Here is a 20,736-nt window from a genome sequence, read left to right on the forward strand (position 1 = left end):
TGCACATATCGTCCAGTCCTGCTGGGAGCATCTCTGTGACCAGGCCATGCACATATCGTCCAGTCCTGCTGGGAGCATCTCTGTGACCAGGCCGTGCACATATCCTCCAGTCCTGCTGGGAGCACCTGTGACCAGGCCGTGCACATATTGTCCAGTCCTGCTGGGAGCATCTCTGTGACCAGGCCGTGCACATATCGTCCAGTCCTGCTGGGAGCATCTCTGTGACCAGGCCGTGCACATATCCTCCAGTCCTGCTGGGAGCATCTCCGTGACCAGGCCGTGCACATATCGTCCAGTCCTGCTGGGAGCATCTCCGTGACCAGGACGTGCACATATCGTCCAGTCCTGCTGGGAGCATCTCTGTGACCAGGCCGTGCACATATCCTCCAGTCCTGCTGGGAGCATCTCTGTGACCAGGCCGTGCACATATCGTCCAGTCCTGCTGGGAGCATCTCCGTGACCAGGCCGTGCACATATCATCCAGTCCTGCTGGGAGCATCTCTGTGACCAGGCCGTGCACATATCATCCAGTCCTGCTGGGAGCATCTCCGTGACCAGGCCGTGCACATATCCTCCAGTCCTGCTGGGAGCATCTCTGTGACCAGGCCGTGCACATATCGTCCAGTCCTGCTGGGAGCACCTCTGTGACCATGCCGTGCACATATCGTCCAGTCCTGCTGGGAGCATCTCTGTGACCAGGCCGTGCACATATCATCCAGTCCTGCTGGGAGCATCTCCGTGACCAGGCCGTGCACATATCATCCAGTCCTGCTGGGAGCATCTCTGTGACCAGGCCGTGCACATATCGTCCAGTCCTGCTGGGAGCATCTCTGTGACCAGGCCGTGCACATATCGTCCAGTGCTGCTGGGAGCATCTCTGTGACCAGGCCGTGCACATATCGTCCAGTCCTGCTGGGAGCATCTCTGTGACCAGGCCGTGCACATATCGTCCAGTCCTGCTGGGAGCATCTCTGTGACCAGGCCGTGCACATATCCTCCAGTCCTGCTGGGAGTATCTCTGTGACCAGGCCGTGCACATATCCTCCAGTCCTGCTGGGAGCACCTCTGTGACCAGGCCGTGCACATATCATCCAGTCCTGCTGGGAGCATCTCCGTGACCAGGCCGTGCACATATCATCCAGTCCTGCTGGGAGCATCTCTGTGACCAGGCCGTGCACATATCGTCCAGTCCTGCTGGGAGCATCTCTGTGACCAGGCCGTGCACATATCGTCCAGTCCTGCTGGGAGCATCTCTGTGACCAGGCCGTGCACATATCGTCCAGTGCTGCTGGGAGCATCTCTGTGACCAGGCCGTGCACATATCGTCCAGTCCTGCTGGGAGCATCTCTGTGACCAGGCCGTGCACATATCGTCCAGTCCTGCTGGGAGCACCTCTGTGACCAGGCCGTGCACATATCGTCCAGTCCTGCTGGGAGCACCTCTGTGACCAGGCCGTGCACATATCGTCCAGTCCTGCTGGGAGCACCTCTGTGACCAGGCCGTGCACATATCGTCCAGTCCTGCTGGGAGCACCTCTGTGACCAGGCCGTGCACATATCGTCCGCGGGGCTGAATATTCTGTGGTTTCTCATGAATTGTGGGGATAGTTTTACAGTGAATAGTCTCATCATCAGCTATGACACCGCGCCATCTACTGGTGAAGATAGCATGCTACTGAATCCCCAGATTCCACATATTCCCTTCTAGATCGGATCTCCTTCCTTGTCTAGTTCTGCCCATGTGGACAACATAGAGCTGGCCTCGCAGCCGCCCATCCCGCCATTAATCCTCAGGAGCATACTCCTCCAAACAGAAAGATCAGGGAGCACAGCGAAACGCACCAGGTCTCATTCCAGTCTCTCGCCATTGATTGTAGAGGTGGAGTGGTGCTGACAATGGACAGAAAGCCCTGGGTCATGGTTACCGTGATGCCCTGGATCCTCACTGCTGCTCGTGGCACTTGCCGACTTTGCCCAATCGCTGTAGACCCTCATCCGGCTCAGCCGTTGCCCTCAGTTTCAGACTTGGTCTCAACCATCACTGAAGCCTTGGCTGTGACTACACGTGTAACTTTGCTCCAGTGACTATTTTTTTGACTCTCCATTTCTAGAGTATGGTGGTATTACTATTTCTTAATATATGGCATATACCAAAAAATGAATAGTAGATGAGGTTCCCACCAATGAGACAAGAAGTGGTCACAATTCCCACCACACATCCACCAACACATGAAAGCCCCTTTCTCGGGAAAGATGAAGGTTTCTTCGGTTGGATCCACATTTACCACAAATTCATGGCAAATCTTGTGAAAATGTCATAAGTGTTTGAGATGGGAATATTTCTATAAACCTTACTGGGACCAGTAATCACCAAGGTCACGAGATGAAGGGTCACCAGAACAACCTGCACACTGAGACAGAGTGACATAGAGACGGACGCTGCCCGAAGGCTTGACTGTAAAGAAGAAGTGATGAAGACTATGGATGCGAGGAGGAGTGGGACCAGAAGGGTTTGTGCACAGTTGTTTGGAGCAGGTCCGCTTACGAAAAAGCCTGAAAAATCTCAAGGAGCTTGACAAACCCTTCCTGTTCATTGCTATTGTAAAACCACATTTCTGTTCATACGCTCAGTGTTTTGTGCAGTTTCTCTGCCCCCTGCCCGCTCTCCGAAGGGGATCCTGATGTAAAGCGCTTTATCAATGGCTGTGAAAAGAAGAAACTCCAGGAAGAAACCTCCTCCAATAACTCCTTATCTGAGAGTTTGTCTTTTTGAAGCAATTTACACTAAAAATATGTTGTTTTTCAATGCTAAACCCCCACTGTGTGTATAGCCCTAAAAAGAGACTGCAGGAGTCCGTACGCCTGACTATCCTTTATATTTCTGTGGTCATTTCCAGCTGTAGATTTCGTTCCGCTCTGGAGTCCTCCACACACATCAGCCTCTAGTTTTCCAAAAACCTTCGGGGCTGTTCACATCATGATCTCAAAATCCAGAGTCATCCAAGGCGCTCGGCACAGCTGTAGGCCCCAGCGGTGTGCGCAGTTTAACCAGTTTTTATCGTGGAGGGATGCACTTTTTCCTCTCACTTTTAGAACTATAGAAATTTCAGCCGCCGCTCCTAAACACTGCCTAAAGATGGATGACACAAGCATAGCCGAACAGTGCAAGAAGCCCATGTGCTGAGCGAACGGCGAGATCTTGACGTGAACAGCCCCTTAACTATTCCATCCCCTATTCATGGACCTCGGCCTAAAAACAGAAAACATTAGAATATTAATCTGTAGAAAAATAAAAAAAATCGGAAATGTGAAAAAGGTGACAGGATAAAATGAAGTTACAAGTTTATTCAAAATTTCAGGAACAAGCAGTGTAAAGCATGGGGGACATGGCTCTTCGTTTCATCTTGCTTTCAATTCAAGAACATAATAAAGAGTAAAAGAAACGGATTCATCTTTGAATTGAAATCGTCCAATTCTTTGACACAAGAACCTGGAACCTCGTTTACAGGAATGTCCAGACCTAATCACTTAGGAGAAGACCGGTGGCTCGAATGTTGGGTCTTCAGAAGGAGCTCACATTGGCCAACACGGACTACGCTTTTCTTTTACTTTTTCGAGCCAAGTGTGTTACTTAAAAGGCAGATGAGTTAAGACGAGTGGACATCAAACATTCATTTCTTTAAGAAGCAAAATTGTTAGATTCTCGCATCAAGGTATAAAAGTAAATAATACTTAAGTTCTGATATAGCCATAAACCACAGCCAAAAAAAGCCCAAACACCAGTTTTACCCCTCAAAGAAAGTTCTAGATGTGACAGAAACACATGCAATGTAGAATGGTTTCTTTTGTTAGTAAAACCCTAAGTGACACAAGAAACTTTATGGCTGGAAATGTAAAACATTTTATAAGGAGAACTTGTGCAGGTGAAGTTATTTGTTGGCCACCTCTAACATGAGCAGTCCGGAGTCAGAGTCTTGGACGGCCCTCTGGAGCAGCTGCAGGTAGGTGAGATTCTCATGAGTGTTTGGGTCGAAGAAACCTTTGGTGTCATCAGAGGGATCAGAAAGAATCTGGTTCATCGCCTCATCAAAGTAACCTCGCTTATAGGCCACATCCACGGGGATACGATGACTCTGCACTGGGTCAATAATGCCACCGGTCGCAATCTGAGCTTCCAGCAGGCGAATACCGTGATCCTTGACGATGAGCTCTTTCTGCATTGCCTGGAACAAGGAGATTTTCTGGTTTGTAGTGGGGTCATTGTAGCCAGTCACGGCCCTCTCAGCAGACAGGAGTTTTGAGTGAAGCTCTTGGCCAAATACACGACCTGCCACAGCTTCATCTACGGTGAGTTTGGCATTTTTTATTGGGTCAATAATGAATCCAGTGGCTGCTTGGGCCTCGAGTAAAACCAGAGCGGTTCCTGGTCTTAATATACGCTTCAGCATAGCGTCATAGATGCTCATTTTCTCCTTAATGCTTGGGTCAGCTTTAGACGGGACAAGAACACCAGCAATGCTTTTGCTTCCCTCCAGATATCTCTTCACAGTATTCATCTGAGTCACTTCTTGTAAAGTTTTGGTTCCATGAGCCAACTGAAGGAGCGTGTCTTGGTCAATAATTTCAGATTTCAACAGTTCAGAGGCGGACACTTGCTTCCGTAAACCGGTAAACTTGATATTTCTGCTCCTCTCCTCGGTTTCTTTTATGACTGTAGTAATGTTTTTGAACATTTCTTCCCATCTTATAGATTTGGATTCGTATTTCTCGACAAGCTCTCTTCTTTTGTCTACTGTGAGATACTTTGAGTGAAGAAGATCCCAAAGAGAATGAGTTTTGCCTTCTAACTTGAATTCGCCAATGCTGACCTGTACTTTGACTGATTTCAGGAATGTCTCGGTGTCTGGTTTGATTATGAAGGTTTTCTTATGGACTGTGTTGACCAGTATGGTAACAATGGTTTTGACCGTGGTATAGTACTTTCTTAGCAGTTGACTGCGTATGCTTTGGGTAATGGCTCCAGAGTGTAGTAAATCCCACAGGGAAGTACTCTGTCCAGTATATTCAGCACTATAATTATCAAGAGAAAATGCTTGCAGTGACTTCTGGATCGCCTCTGGATACTCGAGATCGGTCTTCTCAGATGAGACTGTGACTGTTTGATGACTTGACACTTGTAAGGAGGATTCCTCAGCTTTCATAATGATTTCCATGATACATTTCATAAGCTCTGTAAGAGAAAGCCTGCCACTTTCATAGCCTTCAATGAGTTCATTCTTCTTCTCAGGTGTAATATATGAGGAATGTAGTACTTCCCATACAGAACTTTTGTGATCCTTTAGTTGACCTACGCTCATTGTGAGGTCCACAGTCTTAAGAAAGTCCTGTGTCGGAACCTTCTTTGCATCACCAGCTTCACTTCCATGAACTGATGAGCTGGTAGTGACAGTCTGACCTACGGAGACCAAGGACGTGGAGGACTGGAATGTTGTTTGCTGTTCTCCACCTATAGTGATAACTTCAGAAATTTTGAAAGAAGGGTCTTTAAGGATGCTGCTACAGGTGCTGATGACCTCTCTGACAGAAGATGTAAATGTTTGGAGAAGCTCACTCTTCTTCTCCTTTGGCAACTGTTCGCTGTTCAGAAGGTCCCAGGTTGAAACACTTTCCTGCTGCGATTGTTTTTCTGACAAGACACTGGGAATTAGCTGTAGAGCATTTTGGATTTGTTGCTCTGAAGGCCAATGGTCGACCTGGATGGGAGCAGATGTTACGCTCACCTGTTCCTTTACAATCACTTCAGTTTTTGAGGAATGCTGGGTTTTTTGAATCATAGATAAGACGATGGTGATGATTTCTTGAATGGTCAATGTTCCTGACTTGTACTTTTCGATCAATTCTTCCTTCTTGTCCTCTGGGATGTATTTAGAATGTAGAAGGTCCCAGAGGGACATGGATTCTTCTTGAAGATCTCCTGCAGAAATTTTTACAGTAACAGACTGAAAAGACTGTTTAATTGAGCTTCTTTCAGTGGAGGACACAGATATGTTATACGTTTCAGTGATAATGGTTATAAGGATGGTTATCAGCTCTTCAATGGTCAGTTTGCTGGTACGATACTTCTTCAGTAGTTCTTCTCGTTTTTCCACTGAAATATACTGAGAGTATAGAAGATCCCACACAGAAGTTTCTTTTCCTTTAAAAGCACCAACCTCGACTTGTACGCTTCTAGACTGTAGAACTGATTGTACTTTTTGTTCTTCCTGTGTAGCCAGCTTGCTGTCACTTACATCTAACAAATACAAACCGGTGTCTGGGTCCGTCACACACCTCTGGAGGAGCTGAAGGTAGGTGAGGTTCTCATGAGTGTTTGGATCAAAGAATCCCTTTGTATCATCACTGGGATCGGACAGAATCTGGTTCATCTCTTCATCAAAGTAACCTCGTTTGTAGGCAACCTCCACGGGGACTCTGTGACTGTGTATTGGGTCGATGATGCCTCCTGTGGCTATCTGGGCTTCTAGAAGGCGGATTCCGTGATCTTTCACAATAAGTTCTTTTTTCATGGCTTGGAATAATGAGATTTTCTCATCTGTGTAGGGATCTTTGTAGCCAGTGACTCCTCTTTCTGCTGACAAGAGTTTATCATAAATCTCCCGCCCAATCAGTCCTGCAGCTAACGCTTCATCTACAGAAAGCTTTTTGCTCTCAATAGGATCAATCACAAATCCAGTAGCTGCCTGAGCTTCAAGAAGGATCAAAGCCGTTCCAGGTCTTAGTATCCCATTCAACATGGCGTTATAGATGGTCAACTTTTCTTTTTGTGAGGGACCTTGTTTTGAGGTCACAAATACGCCAGCGATAGAGCTACTTCCTTCAAGATATCTCTTCACATTGTCCATCTTCGTGACCTCCTCGACAGTCTTACTGCCCTCAGTCAGCTCATTCAGGGTAGTCTGATCGATGATTTCAGATTGCAGCAGTTCGGTGGCGGTGACCTGTCTCCTGAAGCCCTTAAATTTCAAGCTGCGAATTCTTTCTGTCTCTTCAATAATTATTAGGATAGCTTTCAAAAGTTCCTCCAAGGTTAATGTCCCTGACCTGTACTTCTGAATGAATTCTTGCCTCTTTTCTTCTGTAATATACTTGGAATAGAGAAGGAACCATACAGAGACATTCTGTCCCTTAAATTCTCCAGTGCTTACTTCAGTGAATTTAAGCTCCAGTTCATTTTGGATTTTTTGGTCACTACGCAGTTCAGAATCATCTATAAATTGTAAAATGGTTTGCTTCACTTTCTGTACAATGGCCTGGTGTTTACTCAGCTGTTCCTTCCTCTTACCTTCTGAGAGATACTTGGAGTGGAGAACTTTCCAGAGGGATGGTCTTTGGTTTTCAAATTCACGAGTTGTGATGTTTACAGAGATCGCATTCAGAGCTTTGTGAAGTTCACGGTTAATATGTCTTATATTCTCATCAGAAACGGTATTCTCAATAGTAATTGTGATAATTCTTACAATCTCCTCCAAATTCCAGACCCCAGAAGAATAATTCTGTAAGATCTCATTCTTTTTACTTTCTGTGATGAATTCAGAGTGCAAAAGTTCCCACACAGAGACCTTTTGTCCATGGAGTACGCCTTTGGAGGCCTCCACCAATTCAGACTTTAGTAGGTCTTCCTGCTTTTGTTCTAGCACTACCTGTGTTGTGATGGATCCACTTCCGTCTGCACTTGGATTGCCTTCTGCTTCAAAGGTTGACTTGATATTTTGCTCAAACTCTTCAATAGACTGTGCAACTATCTGCATTATGTCTTCAACAGTTAACTTGTAGTTGCCTAGAAGTTCTTGCCTTTTAGTCTCCGATATGTATTTGGAGTGAATGAGATCCCACACAGACATCTGCTGTGCAGCGTACTGTCCTTTGGTGACTTCGATGTGGATGCTTTGTAGAGCCTTCTGGATTCCCTCCTCCTGTATGGTGGGATCAGCCTTTATTAGCTGCTCTGCTGCCACATCTTGCTGAGTAGTCAGAGTTTTCTGTACCTTAGTCTCAGTGATGACTGTATGTTCGGTAGATGAGATTACCTCAGTTTCTTGAATGATTTTTAAGATTACGGTGATGAGTTCCTCAATTTTTAAAGTCCCAGATTTGTACTTTCTTATCAGTTCTTCTCTTTTCTCTGCTGTAATGTGTTCAGAATTCAGAATTTCCCAGATGGACACATCTTTTCCTTTAAAGCGGCCTTGTGTGACTGTAATAGTTCTTGACTTCAATATATTTTCTTCACCTATCTGGGTGGACGAAAACTTGTTCCCAGAGATATCTAACAAGCTTAGGCCAGTGTCTGGGTCCGTCACACACCTCTGGAGGAGCTGAAGGTAGGTGAGATTTTCTTGAGTGTTCGGATCAAAGAATCCCTTTGTATCGTCACTGGGATCGGACAGAATCTGGTTCATCTCTTCATCAAAGTAACCTCGTTTGTAGGCGACCTCCACAGGGACTCTGTGACTGTGTATTGGGTCAATGATGCCTCCTGTGGCTATCTGGGCTTCCAGAAGGCGTATTCCATGATCTTTCACAATAAGGTCTTTTTTCATGGCTTGGAATAATGAGATTTTCTCATCTGTGTAGGGATCTTTGTAGCCAGTAACTCCTCTTTCTGCTGACAAGAGTTTTTCATAAATGTCATACCCAATCAGTCCTGCAGCTAAAGCTTCATCTACAGAAAGCTTCTTGTTCCCAATAGGATCAATCACAAATCCAGTAGCTGCCTGAGCTTCAAGAAGAATCAAAGCCGTTCCAGGTCTTAGTATCCCATTCAACATGGCGTTATAGATGGTCAACTTTTCTTTTTGTGAAGGATCTTGTTTTGAGGTCACAAATACGCCAGCGATGGAGCTACTTCCTTCAAGATATCTCTTAACATTGTCCATCTTCGTGACCTCATCGACGGTCTTACTGCCCTCAGTCAGCTCATTCAGGGTATTCTGATCGATGATTTCAGATTGCAGCAGTTCAGTGGCGGTGACCTGTCTCCTGAAGCCCTTAAATTTCAAATTACGACTTCTTTCTGTCTCTTCAATAATTATTGTAATAGTTTTCACAAGTTCCTCGAAGGTTATTGCCCTCGATCTGTACTTCTCTAGCAGTTCTTTTCTCTTCTCCTCATTGAAGTATTTTGACTGAAGTAGAAACCAGACAGAAACGTTTTGCTCTTTAAATTTTCCGACCGGGACCACGGTGAACCTACTTTCTAATTCCTGTTGTATATTTCTACCACATTTTGTTTCAGGACCTTCAACTAATTTTTTAATGGTTTGTTTCACTTTTTCTAAGGAGATCTGGTATTTGTTTAGCTGGGTATTTCTCTGTTCTTCGGAGATGTATTTGGAGTGAAGGATATCCCAAAGAGACACTCTTTTGTTGTGGAATTCTTCTTTTTGGATATGGACGGTAAATATATTTAACGTTTTATGGAGGTCTCCATTGATAGCGGTTTTTACTGCTTTTTCTGACACAGATGAGACACCAGTAGTTTTTTCAGAAGTAATCTTCTCTTCGGTCACCGAGACTCCTTGCTCCTGGACCTTCTGTATTTCAGACTTCACCACTGTATCTGGAAAAGACAAGAGAGCATCAACCTCTTCAGTAGTGAGTACCTTCTCTTCGGTCACAGAGACCTTTTGTTCCTGGATCTTTCCCTTTGTGACCTGCACTAGCTCAGACTTTAATTGACCTTCCCTCTTTTCTTGCTGCTCTGGATGTGTTGTGCTGGATCCATTCACAATCTGCCTGATTCTTTTCTGTTCTCCTTGCTCAATGGTCGTTACAACAGTTTTGGTAAGTTCTTCTACTGTTATAGTTTTCGATTTGTATTTTTTCAGGAGTTCTTGTTTTTTTTCTTCTGTAAAATGTTCAGACTGAAGGAGTTCCTGAATGGATGTAGTCTGGCCTATGAATTGGCCACTTTTAACTTCAACATTTTTTGTTGTTAGGGCAGCTTCCAAGGTCTTTTCACTTGCCAGGGTGGCTTTGTCTTTCATCTCCAGCATGTAGAGTCCAGTATCTGGATCTTGAATGCATCGACTAAGCAGTTGAAGATAGGTAAGGTTTTCATTAGTATTTGGGTCAAAGAAACCTTTAGTATCATCTGTAGGATCTGAGAGGATCTGATTCATCTCTTCATCGAAGTAGCCACGTTTAGAAGCCACTTCCACAGGAACACGATGACTATGCACTGGGTCAATGATACCTCCTGTGGCTATCTGGGCCTCAAGTAGGCGGATGCCATGGTCTTTTACAATCAGTTCTTTTTGCATGGCTTGGAAGAGGGAAATTTTATCTCCCGTGTAAGGGTCATTGTACCCAGTTACAGCTTTTTCTGCAGATAAGAGCTTTTTGTGAAGTTCTGGCCCAATTACACCAGTGGCAGCAGCTTCATCCACAGAAAGCTTCTTATTATTCACTGGGTCGATAACAAATCCAGTAGCTGCCTGAGCTTCTAGTAAAATAAGTGCGGTCCCTGGTCTAAGAATGTTCTTTATCATGGCATTATATATAGTCATCTTCTCTTTTGTGGAGGGATTTTTTAGCGATGGTACCAGCACTCCTGCAATACTGCTTGTTCCTTCCAGGTATCTCTTTACGCTGTCCATTTGGGTCACTTCTTCTAAAGTCTTTCTTCCTTGAGCCAGCTCTGTCAGGACAGCCTGATCAATGATTTCCGAGGTCACAAGTTCAGTTGCTGTGATTTGTCTTCTGAGGCCCTTAAACTTCAATTTTCTGGTACGTTCTTCTGTCTCAGAAATAACTGTGATGATTATTTTGATCAGTTTGTCTACAGTAATCGTGCCAGAATTAAATTGGCTGAGAATATCCCGCTTCTTCTCCTCAGAAAAGTACTTGCTCATCAACAGATCCCACAGAATATGGGTCTGGCCCTTAAACTCGCCTTCGATTACTTCAATCTTGACAGTCTGCAAAATCTTATAAACTTCCTCTTTCAAATTATATTGGAGCCTGAATGCTTCATCGGCCTCCTTAACTAACTGTACGACCATCTTCATGATGTCTTGGACGGTTGCCTTATAATCTTCTAAGAGTCCATGTTGTGTCTCATTGGGGATGTGTTTGGAGTGAAGAAGATCCCACACAGAAACCTCCTGTCCTGCGTACTGCCCTTTCTCAACGTGCATGCTTATGCTTTGAAGGGCTTTCTGAATTTCATTCTCTTGTCGAGATGTCTCCACTTCCTTCGATGCTTCTACAGTCACTGCTACACTTTCTTGCAGTGCATCAGTCTTGATCGTCTCGGCCTCAGTGATGACTTTAATGACGTATGTAATAATTTCCTGAATACTTAGTGTCCCATATTTCAGCCTCTGGAGGATTTCTATTCTTTTATGTTCTGTAAAGTAACGTGAATTTAGAAGTGTCCACAATGATATGCTCTGTCCTTGGAAGTCACCCACAGATACATCCACTACTTCTGCCTTGAGGTTCTCTTGAAGTTGGACTTCTTGATTAGCAGAGTCTGTTGTATCGGTGGCTTGGGACACATTCACCGTCAATTCTGTATTGATTTTGATGACGAACGTTATAATCTCTTGAATAGTCAATGTTCCAGATTCATATTTCTTCAGGAGCTCCTCTCTCTTCTCTTTCGTAATGTGTTCAGAGTTAAGGAACTCCCAAATGGAAATGCTCTTTCCTTTGAATTCACCGGTATTGACCTGAATCATCTTTGTGTTTAATGTCGTTTGGATTTGGGATATGGAGAATCTGTTGGGTTTTAATTCCAGCATGTATAATCCGGTATCTGGGTCTTGAGTGCATCTCTGGAGGAGCTGAAGGTAGGTTAGGTTCTCATGAGTGTTTGGATCAAAGAATCCCTTTGTGTCATCAGTAGGGTCAGATAGAATCTGGTTCATTTCTTCATTAAAGTATCCCCGTTTGTATGCGACCTCCACTGGGACGCGATGACTGTGAACCGGGTCAATAATGCCACCAGTAGCAATCTGGGCTTCCAGTAAGCGGATGCCATGTTCCTTTACAATTAAATCTTTCTGCATGGCTTGAAACAAGGAGATGTTGTCACCTGTGTAGGGGTCTGTGTAGCCAGTCACTCCCTTTTCTGCAGTCAGAAGCTTTTCATAGATCTCATGACCAATTATTCCAGCAGGTAAAGCTTCATCAACTGAAAGCTTCCGGTTTTGTACACAGTCAATTACAAAGCCAGTAGCTGCCTGCGCTTCCAGCAAGACCAGGGCAGTTCCAGGTCTAAGTAAGCGTCTCAGCATGGCATCATGGATGTTCAACTTATCATTTTTGGTGGGATCATGTTTTGATGGAATAAGTACACCAGAAATGCAGCTGGTCCCCTCGAGATATCTCTTAATTGAGTCTGTCTTTGCTACATCAACCACCGTCTTTGGCTCCTGCTGTAATCCATCAAGAGTCTCTTTGCTGATGATACCTGCATCAAACAGTTCTGCAGCGGTGACCTGTTTCCTCAATCCCTGGAACCAGATGTCATTCTGACCTTTTTCTTTCTCTTCGATAATAGAAAGAATGATTTTTCCTACCTCATTAATTGCAGTTGAGGTTTTCAACTTGTATTTTTTTATTAGGTCTTTTCGATTTTCTTCCGAAATGTAAGTTGAGCTTAAAAGATCCCACAGTGAAATATCCTGACCCTTGAACTTGCCTTCATTCATCTTCACCGCAGTGGATATGAGAATGTTTTTAGTTGGTTCATCAATGTAGAAGTAGTCATCACGTTTTTCTGCGACTTGTAAAAGGTACAATCCTGTATTTGCATCTTTGACAGATCGATCCAATAAGTCTTTGTATGTAATTCTTTCATGGGTGTTGGGGTCAACAAATCTTCCCTTTCCATTAACAGAATCGAAACTCATAATGTAAAAGTCTTCATCCAGATATCCCTTTCTGTAGGCCACGTGTAACGGAAGCCTGTAATTGTGAATGGGATCTACGATACCCCCAGTAGCCAGCTGGTATCCTAAAAGAAGGATTCCTTTTTCTTTTGGTAGGATTCCCTTCTTGATCGCTTGGAAGAGAGATATTTTTTGGCCAGATTCTGTATCAGTAAATCCAGAAAATGCTTTTTCAGCAATGTCAAGTTGTTGCTGATCTTCCTCACTAATGAAACCTGCAGTCAATGCATCTGAGATAGTGAGGCTCTGATTATTTGAGGGATCCACTAGAAATCCTGTTGCGATTTGAGCCTCCAGAAGTTTCAAGCCAATGTCTTTGGATATTATACCTCTCTTCATAGCCTCAAAAATGGTTATGGTTTCATTGTTGGGTAAGGTTAGAATACCAGCTATATAGCCAGTTCCTCTTAGGTACTTCTTAACATTTTCTTGTTGAGACACAGCTTCTAGGGTTTTTCGGCCTTCCTTCAGGTCATCTATGGTCTTTGCATCAATGATGTCAGCATTATACAGTTCCGTAGCACTCACTTCACCCTTGATTCCTTGGAATTTCAAGATGCTACTTTTGGCTTCATACTCTTCAATGATGGTGGTGAGGCTGGAGATCAGAAATTCTATGGTAAGCACACCCAATGTGTACAGTTTTACCAACTCTCTCCTTTTTAACTCTGTAAAATAATGGGAAGAGAGGATTTCCCAGACGGTCACTGTCCGATTGGCAAATTTTCCAACCTGTAGTCTGATGTGTCTCGATGTTAGATCTGATTTCATTCGATCAGTGATATAGAAGTAGTTTTCTCCCTTCTTTACAACCTGTAAGAGATACAATCCAGTTTCAGGGTCTGGGATGCATCGCTCTACTAGCTGAAGATAGGTAAGGTTCTCATGAGTGTTTGGGTCAAAGAAACCTTTAGTATCATCACTGGGATCTGATAGGATTCGATTCATCTCCTCATTGAAGTAGCCACGCTGATAGGCAACCTCTACAGGAACTCTGTGACTATGCACTGGATCAATGATACCTCCGGTGGCAATCTGAGCTTCCAGAAGACGGATTCCATGACATTCAACTATTAGTTGTTTTTGCATAGCTTGAAATAGGGAAATCTTCTCCTCTGTATATGGATCATTATAGCCGGTTACGGCTTGTTCAGCAGAGAGCAACTTAGCGTGCACATCAAGCCCTATTAACCCTTCAGTCAAAGCCTCGTCCACTGATAGCTTCCTATTTTTAACTGGGTCCACAATAAACCCAGTGGCTGCCTGAGCTTCTAGGAGGACCAGAGCAGTTCCAGGCCTGAGGATACGTTTCAGCATCGCCTCATAAATACTCATCTTGGTGTTGGTGGACTGTAGGAGAATACCTGCAATACAGTTTGTACCTTGTAGATAGCGCTTCACGTTGTCCATTTCGGTGACTTCGACGATCGATTTCTTTCCCAGATTTAGGTCATCCAGAGTCTGCTTGTCTATGACATTGGACTGGAAGAGGTCGCTTGCAGACACCTGTTTGCGAAAGCCTTTAAACTTGATTTTTGTGCTGCTTGCATCGGTTTCCTCAATGATGGTGGTGACGGTTTTTGTGATCTCTTGCAGAGCCTCAGAACTGCTGTTTTTGTATAGCAGAAGTAGTTCTTTCAGTTTATCGACACTCACATACTCCGAATTCAGAAGTTCCCACAGAGACACACTTTGGCCATTGAATCTTCCACCGCTGACATGAACTGTAACGGATTTTAGCACATCGACGACATGTTGTTCAGCATACGACGACGCACTCTCCGAAAGAGACAGAAGCAAGGAACCAGATTCCGGGTCATGGTAGGATCTTTCTTTCAGTTGCTGGTAACTCAGTTTTTCTTTTGTGTTGGGGTCAAAGTAAATTTTCAGAGAGTCTGTTTGTTTGGACAGTTCTTCATCCAGAAACCCCATCTTGTAGGCAACGTGCAATGGAACATAATGACAATGAAGCGGGTCTAATATTCCTCCGCTAGCTAGCTGAGCTTGTAGAAGTGGGAGGCCTTCCTTCTTTGGAATAAGCTTTTTGTTGATAGCTTCACCCAGCGATATCTTGTTCCCTGTATAAGGATCAATGTATCCAGTCACTGCACTTTCTGCAATCAGGAGTTTTTCATGAAGTTCAGGCCCAACGACGCCAGATTTCACAGCACTGTCCACTGTATGTTTCTCATTCTTTACTGGGTCAATGATGAACCCAGTGGCCGCCTGAGCTTCCAGGAGCATTATACCAAAGCCGGGCATAATCAGGTTCTTTTTCATAGCTTGATAAATGCTTATCTTCTCCTGTGTGGATGGTAGGAAAATTCCTGTGATGCTTCCGGTGCCTTGCAAATATCTCTTTACACCGCTCAGTTCTGAGACTTCCTCAATAGAGATGATCCCCTGAACCAGTTCATCGAATGTTTTCTGTGTGATAATTCCCAGGTCCAGGAGCCACACCAACGGCACGGTCCCTCTCAGCCCCTGAAAACTTAAATGGGTCGTCATCCTGATTTCATTGTTCTTGACGATCTGCAGTATTTCTATAATCAGCTCTTCCACGGACACTTTCTTTGACTTAAATTTTATCAGAATTTCAAATCTTTGCTCTTCAGTGAAGTATCCGGAGTAAATCAATTCCCAAATTGTCATATTTCTTTCTTCAACTCTGGTGGTTGTGAACAATTGGTGCACCTCCTCATCCGAATATATGTTCTGCACTGGAACTTCAGCAAAGTCTTGGGACAGTGTAAGTAAGTACATGCCAGTGGATTCATCCTTCTGTGATCGACTGAGGAGGTCTGAATAAGTAACGTTTTCTTTGGTATTTGGGTCGTAGAAGGACTTGGAGTCATCAGTAGGGTTAGACAAGCTTTCTTGAACTTCTTCACTAATATAGCCCAGTTTTCTGGCCACTGAATTTGGGATGTGGAAGTTGTGTATGGGGTCGATTATTCCACCAGTGGCTAGTTGTGCTTCCAAGAGCTGTTTGGCATGCTTTTCTTCTATGAGGCCTTTCTGCATGGCTTGGAAGAGAGAGATTTTCTTCCCTGAGATTGGATCTTTGTAGCCAGTGACGGCTTCTTCTGCAGATACAAGCCTGTTGTAAGTATGGGGGTCAATGACTTCAGCTTTGAGGGCTTCATCCACAGACAATCTTTGGTTGCTCACAGGATCGATAATATTTCCAGTGGCTGCCTGGGCTTCTAGTAGTGGTAGAACAGTACTAGGCTGAAGGATATTCTTTTTTGTTGCTTCATAGAAACTGATTCTTTGGTTAGAAGGTTGAATGAGGATTCCCCCAAGGACACCAGATCCACTTAAATACTTCTGGACGTTCCCCCTCTTAAAGACGTCATCTACAGTTATTTTACCCTCTAAAACTTGTTCAAACAGATCTTTGTCAATTATCTCATATTCCAACAAGTCATGAATATTCACCTGTCCCCTCAATGTGGGGACCCTGATCTCTGTCCATTTCTTGATCTCTTCCTCAATCCATATGACGACTTGTTCGATGGTCAACTTCTTCAGTCTAAACTGTTCCAGAATCTCCCTTCTTCTCCATTCACTGAAGTATTCAGAATTTATCAAAACCCAGGCCGAGACAGTTTGCCCTTTAAATCTTCCATATCTTACGAAAATCTCCAAGTTTCTGAAGGAATCTTTGATGTAGGAGTTGATATTGAGCTGTCGCTTTCTGCTCTGCAGTGGAAGAAGACAGAGGCTTGTGGAAGGGTCTGTGATGCATCTTTCCTTCAGCTGAAGATAAGTCAAGTTTTCATTGGTGTTTGGATCAAAAAAGCCTTTGGTGTCATCGCTGGGATCTGAGAGTATTACATTCATTTTCTTATCAAAATATCCTCGTTTATACGCAACTTCCACTGGAATCCGATGGCTGTTGATGGGGTCTATGATTCCTCCGGTGGCAATTTGAGCTTCAAGAAGTCGAATACCGTGATCTTTGACAATCAAGTCCTTGCTCATGGCCTGAAACAGAGAGATGACTTCTCCAGTATATGGATCTTTATAACCAGTGACTGATTTTTCTGCAGACAGAAGCTTTTCATAGAACTCTGGACCAATAATATTCTTCTTCAGAGCCTCATCTACAGAATATTTGTTGCTTTTTACAGGGTCAATTATAAAACCTGTTGCTGCTTGAGCTTCAAGAAGGATTAAGGAAGTTCCAGGCCTTAGTAAGCCCTTTCGCCTTGCTTGGTAGATGCTAATCTTTTCTTGAGTATCAGTTAAGATGAGTCCGCCGATGCTTCCCGTACCTTGCAGGTATTTTTTGACTGTATCAATATTCACCACATCCTTAGCAGAAGCTTCTCCTTGTTGCAACTTTTGGAACAAATCTTTGTCGATAATTTCGGACTCAAGCAGTTGCCCGGGAGTGACAGCTTCTCTCAGTCCTTCAAAGGTGACTTTAGCAGAGGACACCAAATTTTGAATGGCGCCATCGACTTTAATGGACAAGTCTTGTATAGTGAGACTCCCTGATTTATACTGTCTAAACAGAGATTCTCTGACCTCGATGGTGAAATATTCTGAAAACAGAAGCTGCCACATTGTAATCACTCGCCCTTTAAATTTCCCATATGTTCCCGTCAGTTTTATCTGCTCTAAGGTCTTTTTGACTTGGTAATCTATAAAGGAGTGTGGGGTCTTCAGAGCATCGTGGGTATTGTCAAACACTGGAATCAGGTAGAGTCCCGTATGACAGTCAATCAAGCATCTTTCCAGTAATTGTCTATAGGTTAGATTTTGTTTTGCGCTTGGATCAAAAAATCCTTTGATGTCATTTGTGGGCTCCAGAAGAGAATTATTAATTTCTTTGTCAAAAAAGCCACGTGTGTATGAAACCTCCTCTGGGACACGATGCTTTTTGGAAGGGTCTATAATTCCACCAGTAGCAAGCTGGGCTTCCAGAAGATGGATACTATGGTTCCGATCCACAAATCCTCTTTTCATGGCTTGAAATAGGGAAAGTTTTTCTCCGGAAGAAGGGTCCTTGTATCCAACGGCAGCTTTTTCAGCAGATAGAAGTTTTTCATAGACCTCGGTCCCGATCAGTCCATTTTTAACAGCATCTTCCACGGAGAATTTCAGGTTCTTTACAGGGTCAACCAGATACCCGGTAGCGGCCTGAGCTTCTAACAAGGCTATAGAGGTCCCTGGCATAAGGAGGTGTTCTTTCATTGCTTGGTAAATGGTTTTCCTTTCATTAGTAGATACTACAGCCACTCCTGAGATACACCCAGTCCCCTGAAGGTACCGTCTTACGTTCTCCTGCGCAGCAACATCTTGGGCGGAGATCTTGCCCTGCTGAAGATCTTCATAAGTGGTCTTATCAATGATCAGAGAGTCCAACAGTTCATCACTTGTAACTTTTCCTCTTAAGCCACTGAGTGCGATCTTCACAGTAAAGATGAATGTATTTGAGTCAGGGTCCATCGTGCAGAGCTTCTGTAATTCCTGGTAAGTTAGTAAGTCATCAGTGTTGGGATCAAGGAAGCCACGAGTGTCATTTTGGGGGGCAAATATTACTTTAGCCAAATCTTTATCGAATAAGCCACGCTGGTAGGCAACTTCTAATGGGACATGGAAGCTGTGGAGTGGGTCAATGATGCCTCCGGTTGCAATTTGCACTTGGAGCAAGTTAAAGCCCAACTTTTTGTCAATTAGTTCTTTCTCTATAGCTTGAAATAGGGAAATCTTGTTACCCGTGTAAGGGTCATCGAATCCAGTTGCTGCTCTTTCAGCCGTCAACAGTTTTTCTTTGAGTTCAAGTCCAATTATCTCTTCTTGAATGGCTTCAATGACGGTGAATCGTCTATTCTTTACTGGATCAATAATGAAGCCGGAAGCAGCCTGGGCTTCCAAAAGAGCAACTGCAATGTCCGATGGAAGGAAGTTTTTCTTCATGGCTTGATACACACTCATTTTTTCTTTTATGCTTTCTATGTAGACTCCTCCAATGCTTGCTTGACCGTGCAAATATTGCTGCACCTCTTGTAGTCCTCCCAGGCTTTGTACGGTCAGCTTGCCTTGAATGATTTCATCATACTGAACTTGGTTAATGATCCTGGCATTGAAGAGCTGCTCATATGTTACGGACCTCCTCAGACCTTGCAGGGTTTCTTGTAGTGGAAGAAGGAGCAGCCCGGTGGCAGCATCTGTTGAGGATTTGGACAGGAGCTCCTGGTATGTGGAGTATTCTTGTGTGTTGGGGTTAAGGTACAACTTGGCCAACAGAGAACTTTCGGTAACCGTTTTCAGCAGCTGTTCATCTATGTAGTTAAGCTTCAGAGCCTCGGATACAGATACACGGTTACCATTCACATAATCAATGATTCCACCAGTGGCTACTTGTGCTTCCAAGAAACGCAAAGCATCGTTTTTACTAACCAAGCCTTTCTTGAATGCTTGATACAGAGACACGGTTTCTTCTTTGTCTTTATAGCCAAGTGCTGCACTGTTTGCGGTAATCAATTTTTCTTGGTACTCGGGTCCGACAACGCCTTGTTGTACAGCTGCTTCTAGAGTTAGTTTCTGGTTATCTGACAGCTGGATAATACCACCGGTAGCAGCTTGGGCTTCCAGAAGTGCCACAGCGACCCCCTCAGACACAAGGTTTCTTAGAATAGCCTGGTAGAGGCTCACTTTCTCCTTTGTTTGAGCTACTATGAAACCACCAATGCTGGGAGATAATTTGATAGGTTCAGGTGTTTCTAGCGCCTCCTGAAGGCTCAAGGATTCATTCCCATCAATTTGGTCAGCTTTGAGAGCCTCAAGATTTTGGTGGGCTTCATGACCATGATGAGATTCGTGAGTAAGATGACCTCCGTGAGCATGATGAGAATGGTGAGTTCCGTGAGCATGATGAGATTCATGAACATGGACACCTCCTTGAGCATGGTGAGCTCCATGAGCATGATGAGATTCAAAAACTTGGATACCTCCTTGAGCATGGTGAGCTCCATGAGCATGATGAGTTTGAAGAACTTGGACACCTCCTTGAGCATGGTGAGCTCCATGAGCAAGATGAGTATGAAGAACTTGGACACCTCCTTGAGCATGGTGAGCTCCATGAGCATGATGAGTTTCAAGAACTTGGACACCTCCTTGAGCATGGTGAGCTCCGTGAGCCTCAAGAGTATGGTGAGCTCCGTGGACATGGTGAGCTCCGTGAGTTTCAAGACCATGGTGACCTCCATGACCTTCAATAGAATGCTGCTTGCTGGATTCACCATGCCTGGACTCCGAATGGAAACTCATAGAATGAGATGAATGATGAGACTCCGCCTTGCTGGACGTCTGTTTCATGGAGTGACTTGACATGCTTTGCTTCATTGAGTGACTGATTTTTCGCTCCATTGTTGTTGGTGTTTTTTGTGTCTTGATTGAAGTAGTTTTCTGAAAGAGATAAAACGAGAACATCTTGGTGTGAGATCATTGTGGCAATGAGGACTATGATGGTAAATACGACTAGAGCTGATCCCAATAATGCTAGGTTCACATTTCCGTTGTTTAGGATCAGTCACAATCCGCCGCTCTGATAAACAACCAAATCCGTTTGGCGGATTCCGTTGTTTCCCATAGACTTGTATGAGCGGCGGCTTGTGACTGATGCTCTTGCATTGCATCCTCCGCCGGACTGATCAGTCGTGGAACGACTGACCGTCGGGCGGCAGGAACGCAGAGTGTAATGTTTTTTGAGCAGCGGAATCCTTATGATTTTGCTGCGCATGCTCTCTCTCGGCGGCCGAACG

At 44.3% G+C, this 20,736-nt stretch overlaps 1 protein-coding gene across 2 annotated transcripts in view; it reads right to left on the reverse strand.

Moving 5' to 3' along the window:
• Positions 1–3,324: 3,324 nt before the first annotated feature.
• EPPK1 (epiplakin 1) overlaps positions 3,325–20,736 on the reverse strand; it is a 53,980-nt gene continuing 36,568 nt past the window's right edge. For both annotated transcript variants that reach the window (XM_075352762.1, XM_075352763.1), the window contains one exon: positions 3,325–20,380. In XM_075352762.1, the coding sequence (XP_075208877.1) occupies positions 3,929–20,341 (16,413 nt within the window). In that variant the 5' untranslated portion in view covers positions 20,342–20,380 and the 3' untranslated portion in view covers positions 3,325–3,928. The remainder of the gene's footprint in view (positions 20,381–20,736) is intronic.

The sequence above is a fragment of the Anomaloglossus baeobatrachus genome, chromosome 6, assembly GCF_048569485.1.
Source record: "Anomaloglossus baeobatrachus isolate aAnoBae1 chromosome 6, aAnoBae1.hap1, whole genome shotgun sequence".
Taxonomy (NCBI): Eukaryota; Metazoa; Chordata; class Amphibia; order Anura; family Aromobatidae; genus Anomaloglossus; species Anomaloglossus baeobatrachus.